Source organism: Schistocerca nitens, chromosome 3, assembly GCF_023898315.1.
Source record: "Schistocerca nitens isolate TAMUIC-IGC-003100 chromosome 3, iqSchNite1.1, whole genome shotgun sequence".
NCBI classification, from domain to species: domain Eukaryota; kingdom Metazoa; phylum Arthropoda; class Insecta; order Orthoptera; family Acrididae; genus Schistocerca; species Schistocerca nitens.
Genome location: NC_064616.1, coordinates 771,945,139 through 771,964,114, shown reverse-complemented (window position 1 = coordinate 771,964,114; position 18,976 = coordinate 771,945,139). Strand labels below are relative to the sequence as shown.

Here is an 18,976-nt window from a genome sequence, read left to right as displayed (position 1 = left end):
ATATTGCAGGACATAAGCTGATAGCACACATACCACCTACTAACCATGGGTCATCTGTATACATCAGGAACACTCTCAGTCACTACAGAATAATTAAAGAAAAACAGCAACATGACGTTGAAACAATTGCCATCGACGTTAACAGTGTAACTATCATGACTACTTACAAACCATCCAAAACAACCTGGGTAAATTCTGTACTTCCCACCGTCCCTCTCACTTTAACAGCTGGCATACTAATCGGTGCTACAGCAACACTGATGAAAATGGTGAAAAACTAGCCCAGTGGATAGAAAAAGAAGATCTACATGTGAGCTATGATGCCAAGGACCTGAAAACTTTCCAGTCAGCAAGATGGAACACAAACACCAACCCAGACTTGTGTACAGTTAGCAAGGACACTAATAACATCCCTCTACCCCATACAAAGAAAATATTGAAGAACTTCCCAAACAGTCGACACAGGCCTATGCTAATCACCGTGGGTATATAATTCCCCCTGGTAACCTCCATCAGGAAACTATGAGGGAACTTTAACAAAGCAAATCGGCCACAGTATACCAAAGAAATCAAAGACAATATCCAATGGATCAATCAGTGCTGCTAAGAAAAGCATACCCCGAGGCTGTCGTAAGGGATATATACCTTACCGGGACGAAGTCACTGAAGAGCTATACAAAGAGCACAGCAAGAGCATTGATAACAAAAAGGGAAAACAAATACTAGAATCATTAAACCAAAAATGGAGAAACACATGGAAAACATTAACATCTGAGTTTAATTTCTTTTTTTTTTTTTTGGGGGGGGGGGGGGGGGTGTTAAGGGCGCTCAACTACTGAGGTCATTAGTGCCCAGTCACAATTGTTAGAGCACATAGAATCTAGTAAAACTAAAGGGGAGGGGGGGGGGCACCAGAAAGTTCTTACAAAGATGCAGATAAAATAAGTGAAAGAGTTAGATGTCTTTGGACAATCCAGTCAAAGTAATGAAACGAAGAACACGAGCAGCTGCTCGAGCGTCATCAGCTAAAATATCCCGTAAAGTAGATGGCAGAGACAGGACAACACGGGATTGACTAAAACGGGGACACGACAATAAAACATGGCGCAATGTTAATGCATGACCACAAGGCCACTGCAGGGCTGGGTCACCGGAGAGCAGGTAGCGGTGGCTAAACCGGCAATGCCCAATCCGCAACCTGGTCAGAAGGACCTCTTCTCGCCGAGATGGTCGGGAGGAGGTTGTCCAAGCAGTTGGGAATGGTTTTACTGCCCGGAGCTTGTTTCCTTGAAGTGATGACCAAGTATCCCACCACAACGACACAAGCCTCTTACAAACAACCCCACTAACGTCAGATGACGGGACACAATGGGAGGCTGGCCGAGGCAGGAGGACTGCAGCCTTGGCTGCAGCATCAGCAGCCTCATTCCCAGGCACTCCTACATGGCCGGGAACCCACAGAAAGCTGACAGGAGAGACATCTGCAGCAAAAGAATGGAGGGACTGCTGGGTCCGTTGCACCAAGGGATGGAACGGATATGGAGCTCCAAGGCTCTGAAGAGCACTGAGTGAATCAGAGCAGAGTACATACGATGAATGGCGGTGGCGGCGGGCATACTGAACGGCCTGATGTAGAGCAAAAAGCTCGGCTGTAAAGCTGGAACATTGGTCGAGGAGCCGGTATTTAAAGGCGATGGCACCGACGACAAAGGCACAGCCGACACCATCCTCAGTTTTGGAGCCATCAGTGTAAATAAAGGTGTGACTGGCAAGTCGCGCACGAAGTTCGACAAACCGTGAGCAATACACTGCAGCCGGAGTACCCTCCTACGGGAGCGAGCTGAGGTCGAGATAAATATGAACCGGAGCCTGGAGCCAAGGTGGTGTCGGGCTCTCACCCTCTCTGAAGGTGGTAGGGAGGGCAAAATCCAATTGTCGAAGCAGGCGACAAAAACGGACTCCAGGGCGCAGCAGGGCAGACACATACAACCCATATTGATGGTCGAGAGAATCGGCGAAGAAGGACTGATAAGAGGGGTGGTCGGGCATTGACAACAGTCGGCAGGCATACCGACAAGGCAGTACGTCGCGCCGGTAGGTCAATGGTAATTCGGCAGCTTCAGCATAAAGACTCTCGACGGGACTAGTGTAGAATGCTCCGGTCCATCCTATGGTGGATGGAGTTGAGACGGCGTAAGAGGGATGGCCGAGCAGACGAATAGACGAGGCTCCCATAATCCAGCTTTGATCGGACTATGGACCGATACAAGCGAAGCAGGACAGTGCGATCCGCTCCCCAAGATGAACCACTAAGAACTCTGAGGACATTAAGGGAACGTGTACAACGGGCAGCCAAATAAGAGACGTGCGGAGACCAACAAAGTTTCCTGTCCAGTGTGAGCCCTAGAAACTTAGTTGTTTCCATGAAGGGGAGAACAACGGGACCGAGATGTAAGGATGGCGGAAGGAACGCTTTATAGCGCCAAAAGTTGATGCAAACCGTCTTCTCTTCAGAGAACCGGAAGCCATTTGCCACACTCCATGAGTATAGGCTGTCTAGACAACACTGAAGGCAGCGCTCCAGGAGGCATGTTCTCTGGGCACTGCAGTAGATCGCGAAGTCATCAACAAAAAGAGCCCGAGACATTAGGTGGAATGCAATCCATAATTGGATTGATCACTATGGCAAAAAGGGCTACGCTCAAGACGGAGCCCCGAGGCACTCTGTTCTCCTGGAGGAAGACGTCGGACAATACGGAACCCACATGTACCATAAACTTTCGATCTGTTAAAAAGGTATCAATAAAAAGGGGCAGGCGAGCGCGTAGACCCCACCTGTGCATAGTGCGGAGGATACCTCCTCTCCAACAGGTATCATAAGCCTTCTCCAAATCGAAGAACACTGCTACCGTTTGGCGCTTTCGCAAAAAGTTGTTCATGATGAATGTCGACATGGTCACAAGGTGGTCAACAGCGGAGCGGCGGCGACAAAAGCCGCGTTGAACATTGGTAAGTAGCCGTCGAGATTCAAGAATCCAAACTAACCGAGCGTTAACCATGCTCCATCACCTTACAGACACAGCTTGTAAGAGAAATGGGGCGGTAACTAGTAGGAAGGTGTCTATCCTTCCCGGGTTTGGGTATAGGAACGACGACGACGTCATGCCAACGCATGGGGACTTGACCTTCGGTCCAGACGCGATTGTAGGTACGAAGAAGGAAGCTTTTGCCTGCCGGAGAAAGGTGTGCCAGTATCTGAACGTGAATGGCATCTGGCCCAGGAGCAGAGGACTGGGACAGTGCAAGTGCACGTTCGAGTTCCCGCATAGTAAAGGGGGCATTATAATTTTCCAGATTCAGCGAGTGGAAGGAAGGTCGCCGAGCCTCTTCTGCCTCCTTCCTGGGAAGGAAGGCAGGGTGGTAATGGGCGGAGCTTGAAACCTCCGCGAAAAAGCGGCCGAAGGCGTTGGAGACATCCACAGGATCAACAAGGACCTCATTACCTGAAGTCAGGCCAGGTACCGAGGAGTGGGCCTTAATGCCCGACAGCCGGCGCAGGCCACCCCAGACGACAGAAGAGGGAGTAAAACTGTTAAAGGAGCTGGTGAAAGAGGCTCAACAAGTTTTTTTGCTGTCTTTGATGACTCTACGGCATTGCGCTCAGAGTCGTTTGTATCCAATACAATTCGCCAACGTAGGATGGCGGCGAAAGGTGCGTAAAGCACGTCGTCGAGCATGGCTAGCGTCTCTACAAGACTCATTCCACCAGGGGACGGAAACGTGACGTGAAGAAGAGGTAGTACGAGGAATGGAACGTTTGGCAGCATTGATGATAACAGCCGTGAGGTATTCGACCTAACTGTCACAACTGAGAAAATCGTGGTCCGGGAAGGTCGCCAGGGAGGAGTAAAGTCCCCAGTCAGCTTTCGGTAAGTTCCAGCTCGAAGGACGTGGGGATGGGGTGTGGTGCAGGAGACGAACGACACAGGGGAAGTGGTCGCTCGCATAGGTGTCAGAAAGGACATACCACTCGAACCGACGGGCAAGAGTGGTAGAACACATCGAGAGGTCCAAGTGGGAGTAGGTATGAGTAGAGTCCGAGAGGAAAGTCGGGGCGCCAGTATTGAGGCAGACAAGATTGAGATGGTTGAAGACATCCGCCAAGAGGGAGCCTCTCTGACAGGATGCAGGAGAGCCCCAAAGGGGATGATGGGCATTGAAGTTGCCAAACAATAAAAACGGCGGAGGAAGCTGAACAATCAGGTGCATCATGTCAGCCCGACTAACTGCGGATGACGATGGAGTGTAGACGGTACAAACAGAAAAAGTAAAGGCAGAAAGAGTAATACGGACAGCTATTGCTTGGAGTGGGGTGGTCAATGGGATGTGCAGGCGGAGGAGCAGTTGTAATTCCTCCCGATTAGATCGAATACCTCTTATGTTCCAATGCAACAAAGCCATCGCTAGTCAGAAAAAAAAGGGGGAACGAAACGGGTGAAGAGCGGGTCACCTCGACGGCCGCCGAGGGCCAGGTTTCGAGGGAACAACGCTACAACCAGCGGGAGGCGGATCCTGTTCCATCGAGTCGTCGCCAGCTGCGGCCGCTTTCCCGGGTTGCGTAGGAGGGGCAGCATCATTCGCCGACGAGAGGCCAGCTGAGCGCCTGGCAGCAGAGCGTCCCGGCGAAACTGAGGACGGCCGGGAGCAGCGACTCGCGGATGGAGCGTCAGACGAAACGCGGCGGGGTGGAGAGGGGGATAAAGACTTCTTCTTGGAGGCCTTCTTGGAAGTTCGATGAGGCACGGGGATGGTGGGCTGGACCCGAAGAAGGTCCTCACACGCGGGGTCCGTTTTGGAACGCCGGACCTCGGAAGCCGGGGTCCGGATCGTTTCCCTGATGGAGGGGAGGAGGAGGAGGAAGGGTGGCCCCTGGGGCAGAGGGGGCAGGGTCCGCGAGGGAGGAGGATTTGGAAGGGAGGGATTTGGGAGGCGGAGGCCTAGACCTCGGATGGAGTGAGGAGGTGGAGGGGGGACAGGGTAGGGGTGAGGATACTGTGGAAGGAGTGGACACGACTGAGGCAAACGAAGTTGTCAACATCACGGGATGGAGGCGGTCATATTTCTTCCTGGCCTCAGAATAAGAGAGACGATCCAAAGTTTTTAATTCTTGAATCTTCTTCTCCGTCTGATACGCGGGGCAGTCTAAAGATCTAGGCGAGTGGATGCCAGGACAATTGACGCACCGAGGTGGTGGGGTGCATGTATGTTCCTCACGAAGAGGACGTCCACAATCGCCACAAAGGGGCTCAGCCTCACACCGTGACGACATGTGCCCAAAGCGCAAACACCGAAAGCAGCGCATAGGAGGTGGGATGTAAGGTCGCACGTCGCACCGGTAGCACATCACCTTTACCTTCTCCGGGAGAACGTCCCCCTCGAAGGCGAGGATAAAGGCCCCAGTGTCGACGCAACTGTCTTTGGGGCCGCGCTGGACTCGCCGGACGAAATGCACGCCTCGGCGCTCCAGGTTGGCCCTGAGCTCCTTATCAGATTGCAGCAGGAGGTCCCGATGAAAAATAACCCCCTGCGTCCTATTCAGTGCCAGATGCGGGACAATGGACACTGGGATGTCCCCTAGTCGGTCGCACGCCTGGAGCGCCGCTGACTGTGTGGCGGAGGTGGTCTTTATAAGAACGGACCCCAAACGCATTTTACTGAGAGCCTCGATTTCCCCAAAGATGTCCTCGATGTGCAGGACAAAGAACATGGGCTTGGAGGTGGCGAACGTCCCCCCATCGGTCCGAGAACAGACTAAATAGCGGGGGAAGTACTTCGCCCCAAGCCGGCGGGTCTGTCCTTCCTCCCAGGGAGTGGCCAAGGGGGAAAGGGCAGCAGAACCAGAACCAGAGACAGTACCTTTCTTTTTAAAAGACTCGGCCGCAGAGCGGCCTGATACATGTTGACGTTTCATCTGCGAAACGTCCGCCCCGATACCACCCACTCCGACCAGGGGCTCTCCCCACGGGCGCCACCCAGCCTCAGCAAGGGCCACCTGGCAGGATGACCGTTGCCGGGAGTCCTGATGCCCCAAGGAGACGGGCATCTACTCCTTGGCCGACGTGGGGAGGGTACAGCTCAGGTATCGGCAGTACGATCCCTGTGTTGTCAGGGGGCTACAACCTAGAGGGTACATGACGACCCCACCACAACGGGCTGGCTACCGTGCTGGATTTCGGGTGCCATGGAAAGTCCATTATGATCGTAGGTGCAGATGGGGACGCACTATGGGCGGAACTTGTGCAACCCATCAGGCGTTTAGGCCCAATTTGAGGAATAGTTGGTGTTGTTACAACGCCGTTACAATGCTGAGTGCCAAGGTCTTAGTGCACTGAGGACCAGTAATACACCACGTAAGGCGTCCTTCCCCAAAAGGCTCGTACTTCTGTAGAATTTTGAAAAATGGAGGTCAAACCCCAAGGGGGACCATCACATGGAAGGCTGAAATGGTTGAAACTCCTTGTAGTCGCCTCTTACGACAGGCAGGAATACCTCGGGCCTATTCTTACCCCGGACCCGCAGGGGGGGTCTGAGTTTAACTTTACCCATTCCAGCAGAAAGGCATGGTCCCTACTAAGGTAATTGGGCTCTGCTTCTTCTAAAACCATTAGTGAACCAACCTTACATGCCTCACAGATAGCACAACACATTAAACAACAAGCTGAAAATGTTCCTCTGGACCAAACAGCTGCAGTTGAAGCAAAGAAAGAGTTGAATGAAATGGCCAAAAATCTGCAACCTCACCCCTATTACTTGAACACCTTCACAGAGCTAGAAATAAAAGAAGCCATTAGGAGCCTCAAAAATTGGAAAGTTGCTGGCACAAACGGGATCTTCCCAGAATTCATCAAACACCTACAGAAAAATGGCACACCTTGGCTAAGAAATTTCTACAACCACATTCTCAACATTAGGAAGATACCACAACTGTTTAAAATAGCTCACACTATAGCAATACTCAAACGAGGTAAATCACCCAAAGATCCAACAAGCTATTGCCCAATAGCATTACTGAGCACAAGCTACAAATTGCTGGAAAAACTCATATAAAACCATATATATAAGGCTATAGATGAAGTAATACCACCATTCCAGGCAGACTTCCGCAATAATCATAACTGCTGCGAGCAAGTACTGGCTTTGACATCATACATAGAAGCTGGCTTCCAAAGAGGACTGAAAACATCAGTGGCATTCATGGACTTAACAGCTGCCTTCGATACTGTTCGGCTGGATGGTTTTCATGCTGAAACTGAGGAAAGCGATCCCATGGCTTCAGCTCACAACTGTCCAGAAGAACATGCTCACCAATTGCAACTTTAAAGTGACAAGTGGAATGGACGTCAGTAACTCTTTTAAGATCACGAATGGACTACCCCAGGGCTCAGTCTTAGCACCACTACTATTCGACCTCTACACCAGCGATACGCCTGACACAGTGAGCAAAAAATTCGGATATGCTGACGACCTGGGCATATCAGTTCAAAGAAAATCTCTCAAACAAGGAGCAAAGACTTTAACGGATGACCTTGAAGGTCTTAACAAATACTACAGAAGATGGTGTCTGCACCCAATCCCTTCTAAGACAGAAGTCTGAACTTTTCACCTCAACAATAAAGCCGCCAATGAAAGGCTGACCACGTTATTTGACCAACAGAGGGTGAAACACAACTTCCATCCTAAATATTTGGGCGTAACACTGGGCAGGACCCTAAATTACAAAGAACTCCTTAAAAGTGTCAGTCAGAAGCTCAAAACATGGAATAATATTATTAGGAAATTGGCGGGTACTTCCTGGGGTGAAGATGCATCAACTCTACGAACAACAGCAACATCAATAGTCTACACCACTGCAAAATACTGTGCTCCTGTCTGACAGAGAAGTCACCATACCAAGATGGTAGTTGTGTAGCTACACGATACCATGCATCTTATCGCTGCGACATTGAAATCTACCCCAATACAATGCCTCTCCATCATCGCCAACATAGCGCTGCGAAAAGTAAGGTGGCAAAAAACATCTATTAAGGAATGCGAAAAAATGACACAAACAGATGACGAAAAATGCCTACCTTTCAAGACATCATTAGAAATTTACCAAATCACCGATTGAAGTCATGAAACCCGATATGCAATAACAGCAACATAAGAGGAGAGGAAAGCTTTAACCTTGCAGACACTTGGAAAAAGGAATGGGAGAACTCATTCAGTAATTATCACCTTATAACTGACCCCTCAAAAGCACGAAAAGGGATCAACTTTGCTAGGAAAGAATGGTTTAACCTCAACTGTACCTGAAGTGGCTACACTAGATGCAAGGCCCCGCTCTATAAACGGGGATTTGTAGATAACCCAAGCTGTGACTGTGGAGCACCTGAGCAATCTCTGGACCACATCACAAAAGTGTGCCCAACCAGGAAATTCAGTGGATCAGAAGAGGACTTCATAGAAGCCCCACCTCAAGCTATGAAGTGGATCCAAGACCTGGACATCAATGTGTAACCAATAGCTTCTAGTCTCACATAATACATGTCATATTTCTGTGTATCATATCACATTGACCACTTGCATGTATAAGAAATATTTTATTCACTAGTTCATTATTTTAAATATATCTGTATGTATATTCCTTTGCATTGTAATGAAAATTTTTGTATATGTGCTGCCGGCAAGTCATTTGATAAATATTTAAATTGGTGTCTGTAATAAACGTGCATTCAGTGCCGAGTGTTGCACTTCAATGGCAGTCCTGCTTTTGAATTTGGACTCAATTCTGGTTATGTGACAATACCGAGGAACCATGAACCACAGTCTTCATAGACCACAATAGTGCCACTATTGAAATCTGACACATTCTGGAAGACATTTCTCCTTCTTACACATGTCATAACAAAGTATTCTTACAAATAACAAACATGAAACTGTGATTTCCCAATGAGAAAACTGATGTATAATATTTAATTTGCTACCTACTTTGTGTGTTTGTGTCAATATGCTCATTATTTGTGTATTCAAGAAAGTAGTAAATTTCATGCCAATCTGTTGTTTGTCACAGGCTTTTTTCATGGTTTTGTAATTTTAATGGCCAGCCGATCAAAATAGCTTTCATGCATGCACCTTGTCATAACCAACTTGGACAGTGAGATGGCACTGCGAGCTGTGAGTGGCCACCACAACACAACTGGCAGAAAGAAGCCATGCTCTCAGGGCAATCATCGCCTCACCTGGTGGAGTCCTGTGGCTGACCTGCCTGATATAAGCGGATGCTCCACTGGGTACCGCACTTCCCATTGGCGCTATATGATCCGCCTATTACGCCAGCCACTGTGTGATGACAATTACCACCTCACACCGAGACTACTCATGGACTATGTGATTATGTAATACTTCTTTACCACTTGTCTGTCCAGTGAATATGGAATAGAGTGTTAGTGAGTGTAAACCTCAACAGTGGCAACTAGTATTTTCCTGACCTGTTGAGCTTCAATTACACTGACATATGGACTCAAAATTGCTGCACCAGTGACTGGCACAACAACAGGTTCAGTGACAGTTGGACAGGCAATTAGTGGAGCGACAGCATCAGCAGTTGGTTTTACAACAGTTGTCAGCGTTGTCTGTCACGAGATGCCTCGCCTGAAGCTGTTCCTCCATTTCCTTCCTTTGTGGATGGCGTTGAGATGTGGGACACATATTTACAGCACCTCAACCAGCATTTTGTGGTGTAAATGATGGCCAACACCAGTCAAAAGTGATAGTTTATTTTTCTTCCATGATCCTTCCAAGCTGTGTTAGCTTTGCTCCACAAGTTGTCTCCTACAGCAAACCCTGATACTTTGTCATTTCCCAATATTTGCACTTTGTTGTCAGACCACTACGGAAGTCAGTCTTGAATGGCACGTGCAATATTGGGTCATTAAGCTTCACAGCCTTAATCGTCGCCATGTTTTCACCTGCTCAGCAAATGCTTGTCGAAGATTGTATGCTGATTCTATGATTATGGAGCCTCTATTTCTATTTAAACTGGATATTTAAGTGTGCACACAAACTATGCACCATGCAGATCCTTCCTTGGACAAAATTCTTAAAATCGCTATAGAGCTTTCGAACTGGAGTAGTGAGTGGACTGTACAGGGGAATCTCTTTTTACTACACTGGCTGTGACGGCCAGGCCAGCAGTACACATGTTGCAAGCACGCACCAGGAAAACTGGAGCGCACCCTGGAATTCTGAGTAAACAACTTGTACCTCACAATCATTCTGAGTTGCACAATGACACATCAAGTGTTCCCACTAATAGTTCTTTTTTGGAGGTTGTGTCTCCTTCCACGCCAGGCAGGCACATGGGGCAGTGCCATCTTCGCTCATGCCCTCAGTATTTCTACTGGCATTTGCACGTGTGCTGCCTACACCAGTTGGCTATCAGTTTTGCCATGTCGTTCACGGTGACATTGCTTCCATGTGCCATGTCGTGCCTGCACAGTGGATTAGTGACATGGCCATGCACACAGTATCATCTTTTCCAGCTGACTCCATTCACACCATTGGCACTGTCTTAGCCTGGCATCAGGGAAACCCTTCAAGCTCCTACTCATGCAGCATGTGATGGGTCAGGTGGTACCTTTCCAGGTGGATGCTGGCACATCTGTAACCATTTCGGAGTAAGGTCATGGCCTGTGGCTGTGGGTTTTCAACAGAAGTCTCATATAAAAATGTGTCCAGCATGCTTTCATTTTTGATGGTTTGTTTTGGCACAGCGAAAAACGTTTTAGGGTTAATGCCTTCAAGTAATCTGGGTTTTCCATTTCTCAGAATGTGTGTTTAGTCTCCCTGGATATTCTGTTTTAAGGTATTTAATATTTGATGACCTCATTTTCGAAACTGTTCGCTCCATGTTTGGGTCGGGCAGTATCTGTCGAGGTACGCCTTCAACTGAAGCCATGTTCGGCCCCATGTTCCGCACTGATGCCTCCGATTCCTCACATCCTCCAGGACACAGTGAAGACGGAACTGGACAGGTTGATCACCCTTGATGTGGCTGTCAAAGTTTCTTCCAGTCAGTGGGCTTCACCCCCCATCATTGTCAAAAAACCAGATGACTGTCTCAGTCTGTGTGGTGATTTTAAGGCTATGGACAACTAGATGATAGTAGATTCTTTTCCAATTCCATGTCCAGAGGATCTGTTCTCCAAACCACAGAACAGAGACTGTAACAAAAAGACTGATCTGTCAGGCACACATTTACGGCTGCTGTTACACACAGATTCCTGTGACCTTTGACTTGTACAGATATAACTGGTGTCCATTTGAAATCACTACTGCCCCAGCTCTTTTTCATTGTTATTTGGAACAACTGATTCAGAGCATTCCCCCATGTGGCAGTTATTTAGATGACACCAATGTGACAGGAAGCAAGCACCTCCAGAATTTGCACTCCTCATTTTCTCACTTATAGTCCAAGGGCCTGAAATGTAACCTCAGTAAGTGTGAGCTTTTCCAGCCCTCAGTGGAGTACTTTGGCTTCCTCCTCTGCAAACAAAACATCTGTATGACCAGAGACCATGTGCAGCCATCGATAACATGCCCCACCCCCAACTCTGGAAGAACTACACTGCTTTCTGGGGAGGATTTGCTATTATGGTCGCTCACTTTATGTGGTCACCTGTGTGTGAGACAGCATTTCTCGCACTAAAACAGGCTCTGCAATTTGCGCCATGCCTCATCCCATACTCATCGGGAAAGCCCTTCTCTTTGACATTGATGCCCCACTGCATAGACTTGGCGTGGTGCTCTCACGCCCAGACCCCAATGGCTCCGAACATCCCATAGCTTTCCTTTTTAAATCTCTCAGCCAAGCTAAGTGCAACTTCTTACGGATATTGTCTACACAGTGAAATGTTTATAACTGTCTGTACAGTGTGAAGTTTAAATTTATCATGGACCACAAGCTATTATTCACATTGTTTGGTACTCAGTCGAGACTCCTGGACAAACCTGCACAAAGGCTTAAGTGATGGGCAATGTTTCCACCCACATACACGTACACGTACAACTTTCTCGACAAACCTTCTGGTTGCCATGCAAATACCAAGGGTCTGCCTCATCTGCCAGATGGCCCGGATCCCGAGTTTGACATTCAGGAATCCATTGTTCATTATTTTTCAACTAGACTTTGTTGACCTTTCAGGAGCTCCCCTCAATGTGCAGCTCAGACATGGGTGGACCCGACACTCTGTTGTCTAGTGGAACTGGCATGGTTGACCTGAAAGATTGCCCAATGACACCCATGGCATGCTGGAGACATACTTCACCCTCCATCCTAGCTCTCCTTCTGTAATGGTGTTCTCCTCCTCCAGACAGAACAAGACTGGCCTCTAAAAGTCATTATTCGGCCAGCCCTGCACTCGAAGGTCCTGGATCTCCTATGTGCCAGTCACTGGGCTGTTTCCTGTATGACTTTGGCATGCCTAGTGGATGGCCACCAAAACCAGTATCAGTTTGATCCTGTACCATGTATGCCTGCAAGCAGCTAGCTCACTCTCCCCCACCCTCCCTTTTTCAAGGTTTTTCTGCCCTGGCTCCGCTCTTGGGATCGTCTTCACATTGACTTTGCCAGCTCTTTTATGATGGATGTGGCCCATTGTGCTTAACTCATTCTCCAAGTTTCCTTATATCCAACACTCCCCTCTACTATGTCAGCAAATGTCATTCGGGCCCTGTTTCACATCTTCAGAACTGAGAGTCTCCTATCAACCACTGACCCAGACAACGGTCCCCAGTTTGCCTCTACATAGTTCACTGTTTTTGTGAGCACCAAGGGATCACACACTTGCTCACTGCCCCATTCAACCTGCAATCCAACAGTGAGACGGAACAGAGGGTACAGGTTTCAAGGAGATGTCAGCCATGGTACACTTTGCTTCTACAGATGAGGCCCTAAGAACCCTGCTAAGTTATTGCATAGTCAGCTGCTGTGGACTCTCCTTACACTGCTGTCTCCTCTAGGATCTTGGTTCCCGTGCCTCACGCCTGTTGCCGGTTGCAGCTTGGCATCTCGGTTTGGGCGCGATTGTTTGCTGTTCATTCTGGGTTCCTTCTCTGGCAGTGCCAACAGAATCAACTACGCTCCATATTTCCACAGTTGGCGTCTTCAGCCATGAACGCCATGTCGCCTCACCCTCTCCTGACTCTTCTTCGTCCACCAGCTCTGCCTTGCACCAGCTAGCCCCTCAGTGCCCAAGCGCTCATAGACTGCACTCAGGCACTAAAGTCTGTCTTCGTTCCAGTTCCAGTTCCAGCAGAGGTGGGTCTATCTCCACTGGCTGCTCCATGCATTACCACTGCTATTGACAGTCCTGGGATTGTCAACATAGACATGCAGCCTACCTCGGACTCAGCCCCACAAGGGGCCCTCCCCCCCCCCCCCATACCAATCATTGCCCTGCCACCAACAGTTGGCACTGAAGGGGCCGCTTCTGCCACTGTGTCCTATGTGCCACCTTTGGGATGGAGGGAGAGGGTGATGTAACCGACTCTGACAGTGAGATGTAGTTATCAGAGCTGTCTGAAATCAATCCATACTTGATGCCTGCCGCCTGCATTGCTGATGCTGCTGTGAGCGGTTGCCACAAGATGAACACTGGAAAGAAGCCTTGAGGCAACTGTTGCATCACCTGGCAGGATCCAGTGGCTGACCTGCTTGGCATAAGCGGGCACTCTGCCAGGAATGCCAGTTCCCACTGGTGCTATGTAAGATGTGCATTTTATGCCAGTCGTCTTGTGGTGACAACTACTGCCTCATAACCGGACTACTCTTGGACTGTGTGATTCTGTACTTCTTGCTCACCATGTGTCTATCGAGTGAATACAGAATAAAGAGTGGTTGCAAGTGTAAACCTTAACACAGCTGTAACAATTTCATCTCCTTCATCTAGATACCAGATGGACAATTATTTTTGAATATATATGAATATGAAATCTACAAGACCTGTATGTGGGGGTACATTGAGGAAATTGGAGAACTGTTACACTGTGAGAAGCAAATATTATAAGCTTGTCATTACCTTTAGTTTGGCTTCGTTCAGATGAGAGGACTGATGATACAGAATAAATTTTGTCTTAAGGAAAAATACAGTCATATAAGAATAAATAATATCACACTAGATACATTTAACGTTAGAAAATCAGTTCTTTGGAAATGCTTACCGGACATCATTTACATTCTCTTTTATAACAGCACCTACTAAAACAAAACAAATTTCATGGACATAACATACGAGTTCTATTTGCCATAACCTAGTATGTTTGAATAATACTCTACAGGACTGTTCCCTGACAGATGCTGAAAAAAGTGTCGCAGAAGAAAGCACTATGTGCAGCACATCATTTTAAACTTATATAATTATATAAGGTCAAAAAATCAACTGAAACTTCTATCATTAACCCACACAAAACCTGGATAAATTCTGTCATGTGATGCATGTGATTAAAGCTGTTATTTGTAACTTTAAATATAAAATTAAAAAGAAGGTTTTAAGTGTAGCCCAAACACATGACAAAATGAATCATTCATTGTATGGCATTTTTATTGAGTATTAACAGCCTTCCAAGAGTGAAGATGAAGTTTGACAGGAAACACAAACCAATTACTCCGATTTTTCAAGTTTAAAAAACTGCTACAGTACTTCCTCACATGGAATAGGTAATGTGTCGGGCATGTTATATGAAATATTGCAACACAGTACCAAATTACCAAAGCCTGCCTTCTTTGGAATAAGAATTATTACATTCTTCTTGAGGTCTGTGGGTATTTTACCTGTCCCATCTATCTTGTATACCAGATCGTTCAAATGGCTCTGATCACTATGGGACTTAACTTCTCAGGTCATCAGTCCCCTAGAACTTAGAACTACTTAAACCTAACTAACCTAAGGACATCACACACATCCACACCTGAGGCAGGATTTGAACCTGCGACCATAGCGGTCATGCGGTTCCAGACTGTAGCGCCTAGAACTGCTCAGCCACTCCGGCCGGCCTATACCAGGTGGAATAATTTCCCAAGGGTCTCAATAGTTACGAGCATATGTTGTCTATTCCGGGGACCACATTTCCTCTTAGATCTTTCGGAGCTCTGTCAAATTCTTCTTGTAGTATCACATCTCCCATCTCATCTTCATCTACTTCCTGTTCTCTTTTCTTTCTCTTGTTCTCAAGATTTGTTTCCCTTATATAGACCCTCTATATATTCCATCCACCTTTCCCTTATTTGCTTGGACTGGCTTGCCTCCTGAGCTCAAAATTCATAAACCTGCTTTTCTTTTCTCCAAAGGTCTCTCTAATTTTTCCATAAGTAACATCAATTTTTCCTTTAGTCAAGCATGTTTCTGCAGCCTTACATTTGTCCTCTAGCCATTCTTGTTTAGTCATTTTGCATTTCCTGTCAATCTCATTTTTTAGATGACTGTCCTTTCTCCTTTTCCCCAATTCATTTGTTGCATTTTTATATTTTCTCCTTTTGTCAGTTAAATTCAATATCTCCCAAGTTATCCAAGAATTTCTACTAGGCCTTGTCTTTTTACCAATGTAATCCTGTGCTGCCTTCACTATTTGATCTCTCAAAGCTACCATCTGTTTTCCACTATATTCCTTTCCCCTGTTTCAGTACAATAATGTTTAATGCTCCCTCTGACACTTTCAACAGGCTCCGATTCCTTAAATTTATCCAGGCCTCATCTTCTTCATTTTCTACCTTCTTTATATTTCTTCAGATTTAGTCTGCAGTTCACGACCAATAAACTATAGTCACAGACTCGACCTGCTCCTGGAAATGTCTTACAGTTTAAAATCTCATTTCGAAATCTCTCTCTCTTACCATTATTATAATCACTCTGAAACCTTTCTGTGTTTCCAACTCTCTTCCACATATACAATCCGCTTATATCATTCTTAAACCAAGTGTTGACAATGATAAATTATTCTCTGTGCAAAATTCTACCAGATAGTTTCCTTTTTAATTCCTTTACCCTAGTCCCTATTTTCCAACTATTTTTCTTTCTCTTCCTTTTCTACTATCTAATCACCCACCACAATTAAATTTTCTCCTCCTTTAATTTTACCTCACCATACATTCCTTCAGTATCTTTATCATCTATGGAACTAGTTGGCATAGAAAGTTGCACTACTGTGTCACCTGTTGGCTTCATGTCTATCCGGGCTACGACAACACATTCACTATGCTGCTCATAGTAGAGTATCTGTGTTATTATTATCTTACTCTTTATTAGTCCTACTACTGCATTACCCCTCTCTAATTTTGTTGCTAAGCCTGGACTGACCTGACCAAAAATCCTGTTCTTCCTGCTATCACACTTCACTAATTTCCACCGTATGTGACTTCCATCTACCCATTTCTCTTTTTAAATTCTCTAACATGTGGTTAAGGAACCTAACATTCAACACTCCAGTACATAGATAGCCAGTGTTGTTTTTGCTAATGACGACATCCTCCTGAGTCATCCCCACATGAATATCCGAATAGGGTTCTATTTTACCACCCAAATATTTTGCCAAACAGGATGCCATCATCATTAAACCATATGTTAGTGCTGCATACCCTTGGGGGAAAAAAAAGAAATAGCTGTAATTTCCCCTTGTTTTCAGCCATTTGCAGTACTAGTGCAGCATTGATCACATCAGCTAAAGTTACAATGCCAGATCAGTGAATCATCCAGACCCAAGGTGATAGCTAGAAACTACATAAGAACTATGCATGTTAGCAGCGCCGGTTTAAGGGCCAAGTGACCCAAGCCACTGCATAGGGTGTCAAGCTGAAATGGGTGCCAGAGGCACCTCAACTGTAAGATATCTACAAAGGACATATCGCAATTAGTAGCAGCCACTTGGGTACTAAGCTACGAAGCTAAGGGCACACAGGTGCAAGATTTGAACATAATGGGTATCACAATTAGTAGCAAAAACTGACATGATTGAAAGCATAGAGGCAAAAGGTGGGAGGGTGCAGGAACCAAACAGCAAGTCACTTGTGTGGAAAAATGTTCTTGAACGGGTCCTACATGTTAGCCAGAAATCGCTGAAAAATTCAAGTCACGGACTGAGGCAAGAGCCTGAAGTAGTTCCCAGTCATTGAAGGGTTCATATATAGTATTTAGCTTGGTAGGGAGTGAAACATAAAGAATATTTCTTCCACTTGTAGCTTCTGCGGTAGAAAGATAGCCAGATAGTAAGGCGACACTGATGCTGTCACAAAGTGGACTGCAAGGTATTCTGTGAGAACTGATGAATCACTAGAGAGACCGCCCTGTAGGGCAAGACCTGGAACAGCCGTTCAATGCTGGCGAGCTTCATCTGTGGAGGATGTTGTTTGAATCATTGCAGGGTTCATCAGTAGTCCTGAATTGCTATTGCAATGCCTTTGGTCCCCCACGCCACCTGCCGACGGTGGGGGCTGGGGGGACACTTTTAGAAAGGGAAGCAGCAGGTCCAGTGGTGTGGATGATCACTCCAAGACACCTTGCACAACCTCATCAATACAATCTGACAGACAGGCAGTGGATATAACACCAGAGGCATATAAAGGCTAGTTGGCTCTGCGAAGTGCCCAATGTAATAGTCGGTCTGTCAGCCAGTGGCAAGGAAATGACAGATCACCGAAAGTGGTCATTGTCACAAAGGTTGTCCTGCAGTCACCAAAGAAGAAAAGTCACAACATTAAGAAAAGAAATCATTAGATCGATAGCAAAAAGGGTGTCATGAGCAGCACTGAAGTGGGTAAGAGAACCATCACTGAGGAGGCACAGACCATGGTCTGTAAGAAACTGGTCAATTTGAAGGCCCTACCAGATGAAGTGGCACACAGGGGGTCATGTGCATTGTTGTATTAATGCAGTCAATTCAACATATGAAAGCGGCCTACCTGGAGGTAGGTAAACATTGCAAATGGTAATTGCTGAGGTTGTTTGTACTTGCACCACTATTGCCTCCAACGAGGTACAAAGGGGTAGCCATTCACCAACAACATCTGAATAAGTCAAAGTACAGACCCCTCCAGATGACCTCTTGGGACCAACATGGTTCTGACAGAACACACAATAACCACAGGGCAAAGGAGAATGGTCACCAGTGAAGTATGTTTCTTGAAGAGAAGAGGAAATAAAGTGTTGCAGTTCTGGCAGGTGACAGTAGTACCCATAAAAACTCCACTGAATGATCATGTGACTGGTGGCCAGGTTACACATGAAGGGGCCAGGAGGGCCAGTCATGCTGCAGTGTCACTGCCTGTCACCAGTGGGATGGAATCACATCCATAAGCCCCGGCTCAGAATCGGACTGTGTGGGGGGATTTGGCATCTCCAGAGGGACCAAAGGAGCCTTATCCTGATTCTTATTTTTCTTTTCCTCTGTAACCTTTGGTGGGAAAGCTTCATTCAAGGGACTGTCCACATTGAGAACAGGGACAGAGAAAGAGTGAACAGCCCTGGGATCCACAGTATCCTTGTTTGGCGTCAGGGCTCAGGTCAGGGGGTTGCTGAGGAGAGGGATCCCATGAGGGAGTCCTGTCACTGGTAAATGCCCAAGAACAACAACGCTTCTCTGCCAAGTGTGGAAGTGGTTCCTAAAGAAAGTAATGTGGCAACCATGGGAGAGGAGAGTGGCAGGAGATCTGGTTTGGTGAAGGCTGAGATGGGGTATAGTCATAGTATTAGTATAACTGATCATCATACCCGCAGTATGTAGACAGGCATATTTTTTCTGTGCCTCAGTATATGACAGATGGTCAATATATTTGTATTCTTGGATCTTCTATTCTTTCTTGAAAACTGGGCAAACTAGCAAACTTAAAAGGCGATTTTCTGTGCAGCTGACACACAAAGGTGAATGCTCACAGAGACTATGTTTG

The 18,976-nt window shown here is 46.8% G+C and overlaps 1 protein-coding gene across 1 annotated transcript in view; it reads right to left on the bottom strand.

The window, feature by feature from the left end:
• Window positions 1–18,976, bottom strand: part of LOC126248776 (glutaryl-CoA dehydrogenase, mitochondrial) — a 173,108-nt gene that overhangs the window by 137,460 nt on the left and 16,672 nt on the right. The window contains exon 2 of the mRNA XM_049950145.1: window positions 14,121–14,150. Within this exon, the coding sequence (XP_049806102.1) occupies window positions 14,121–14,150 (30 nt within the window). The remainder of the gene's footprint in view (window positions 1–14,120; window positions 14,151–18,976) is intronic.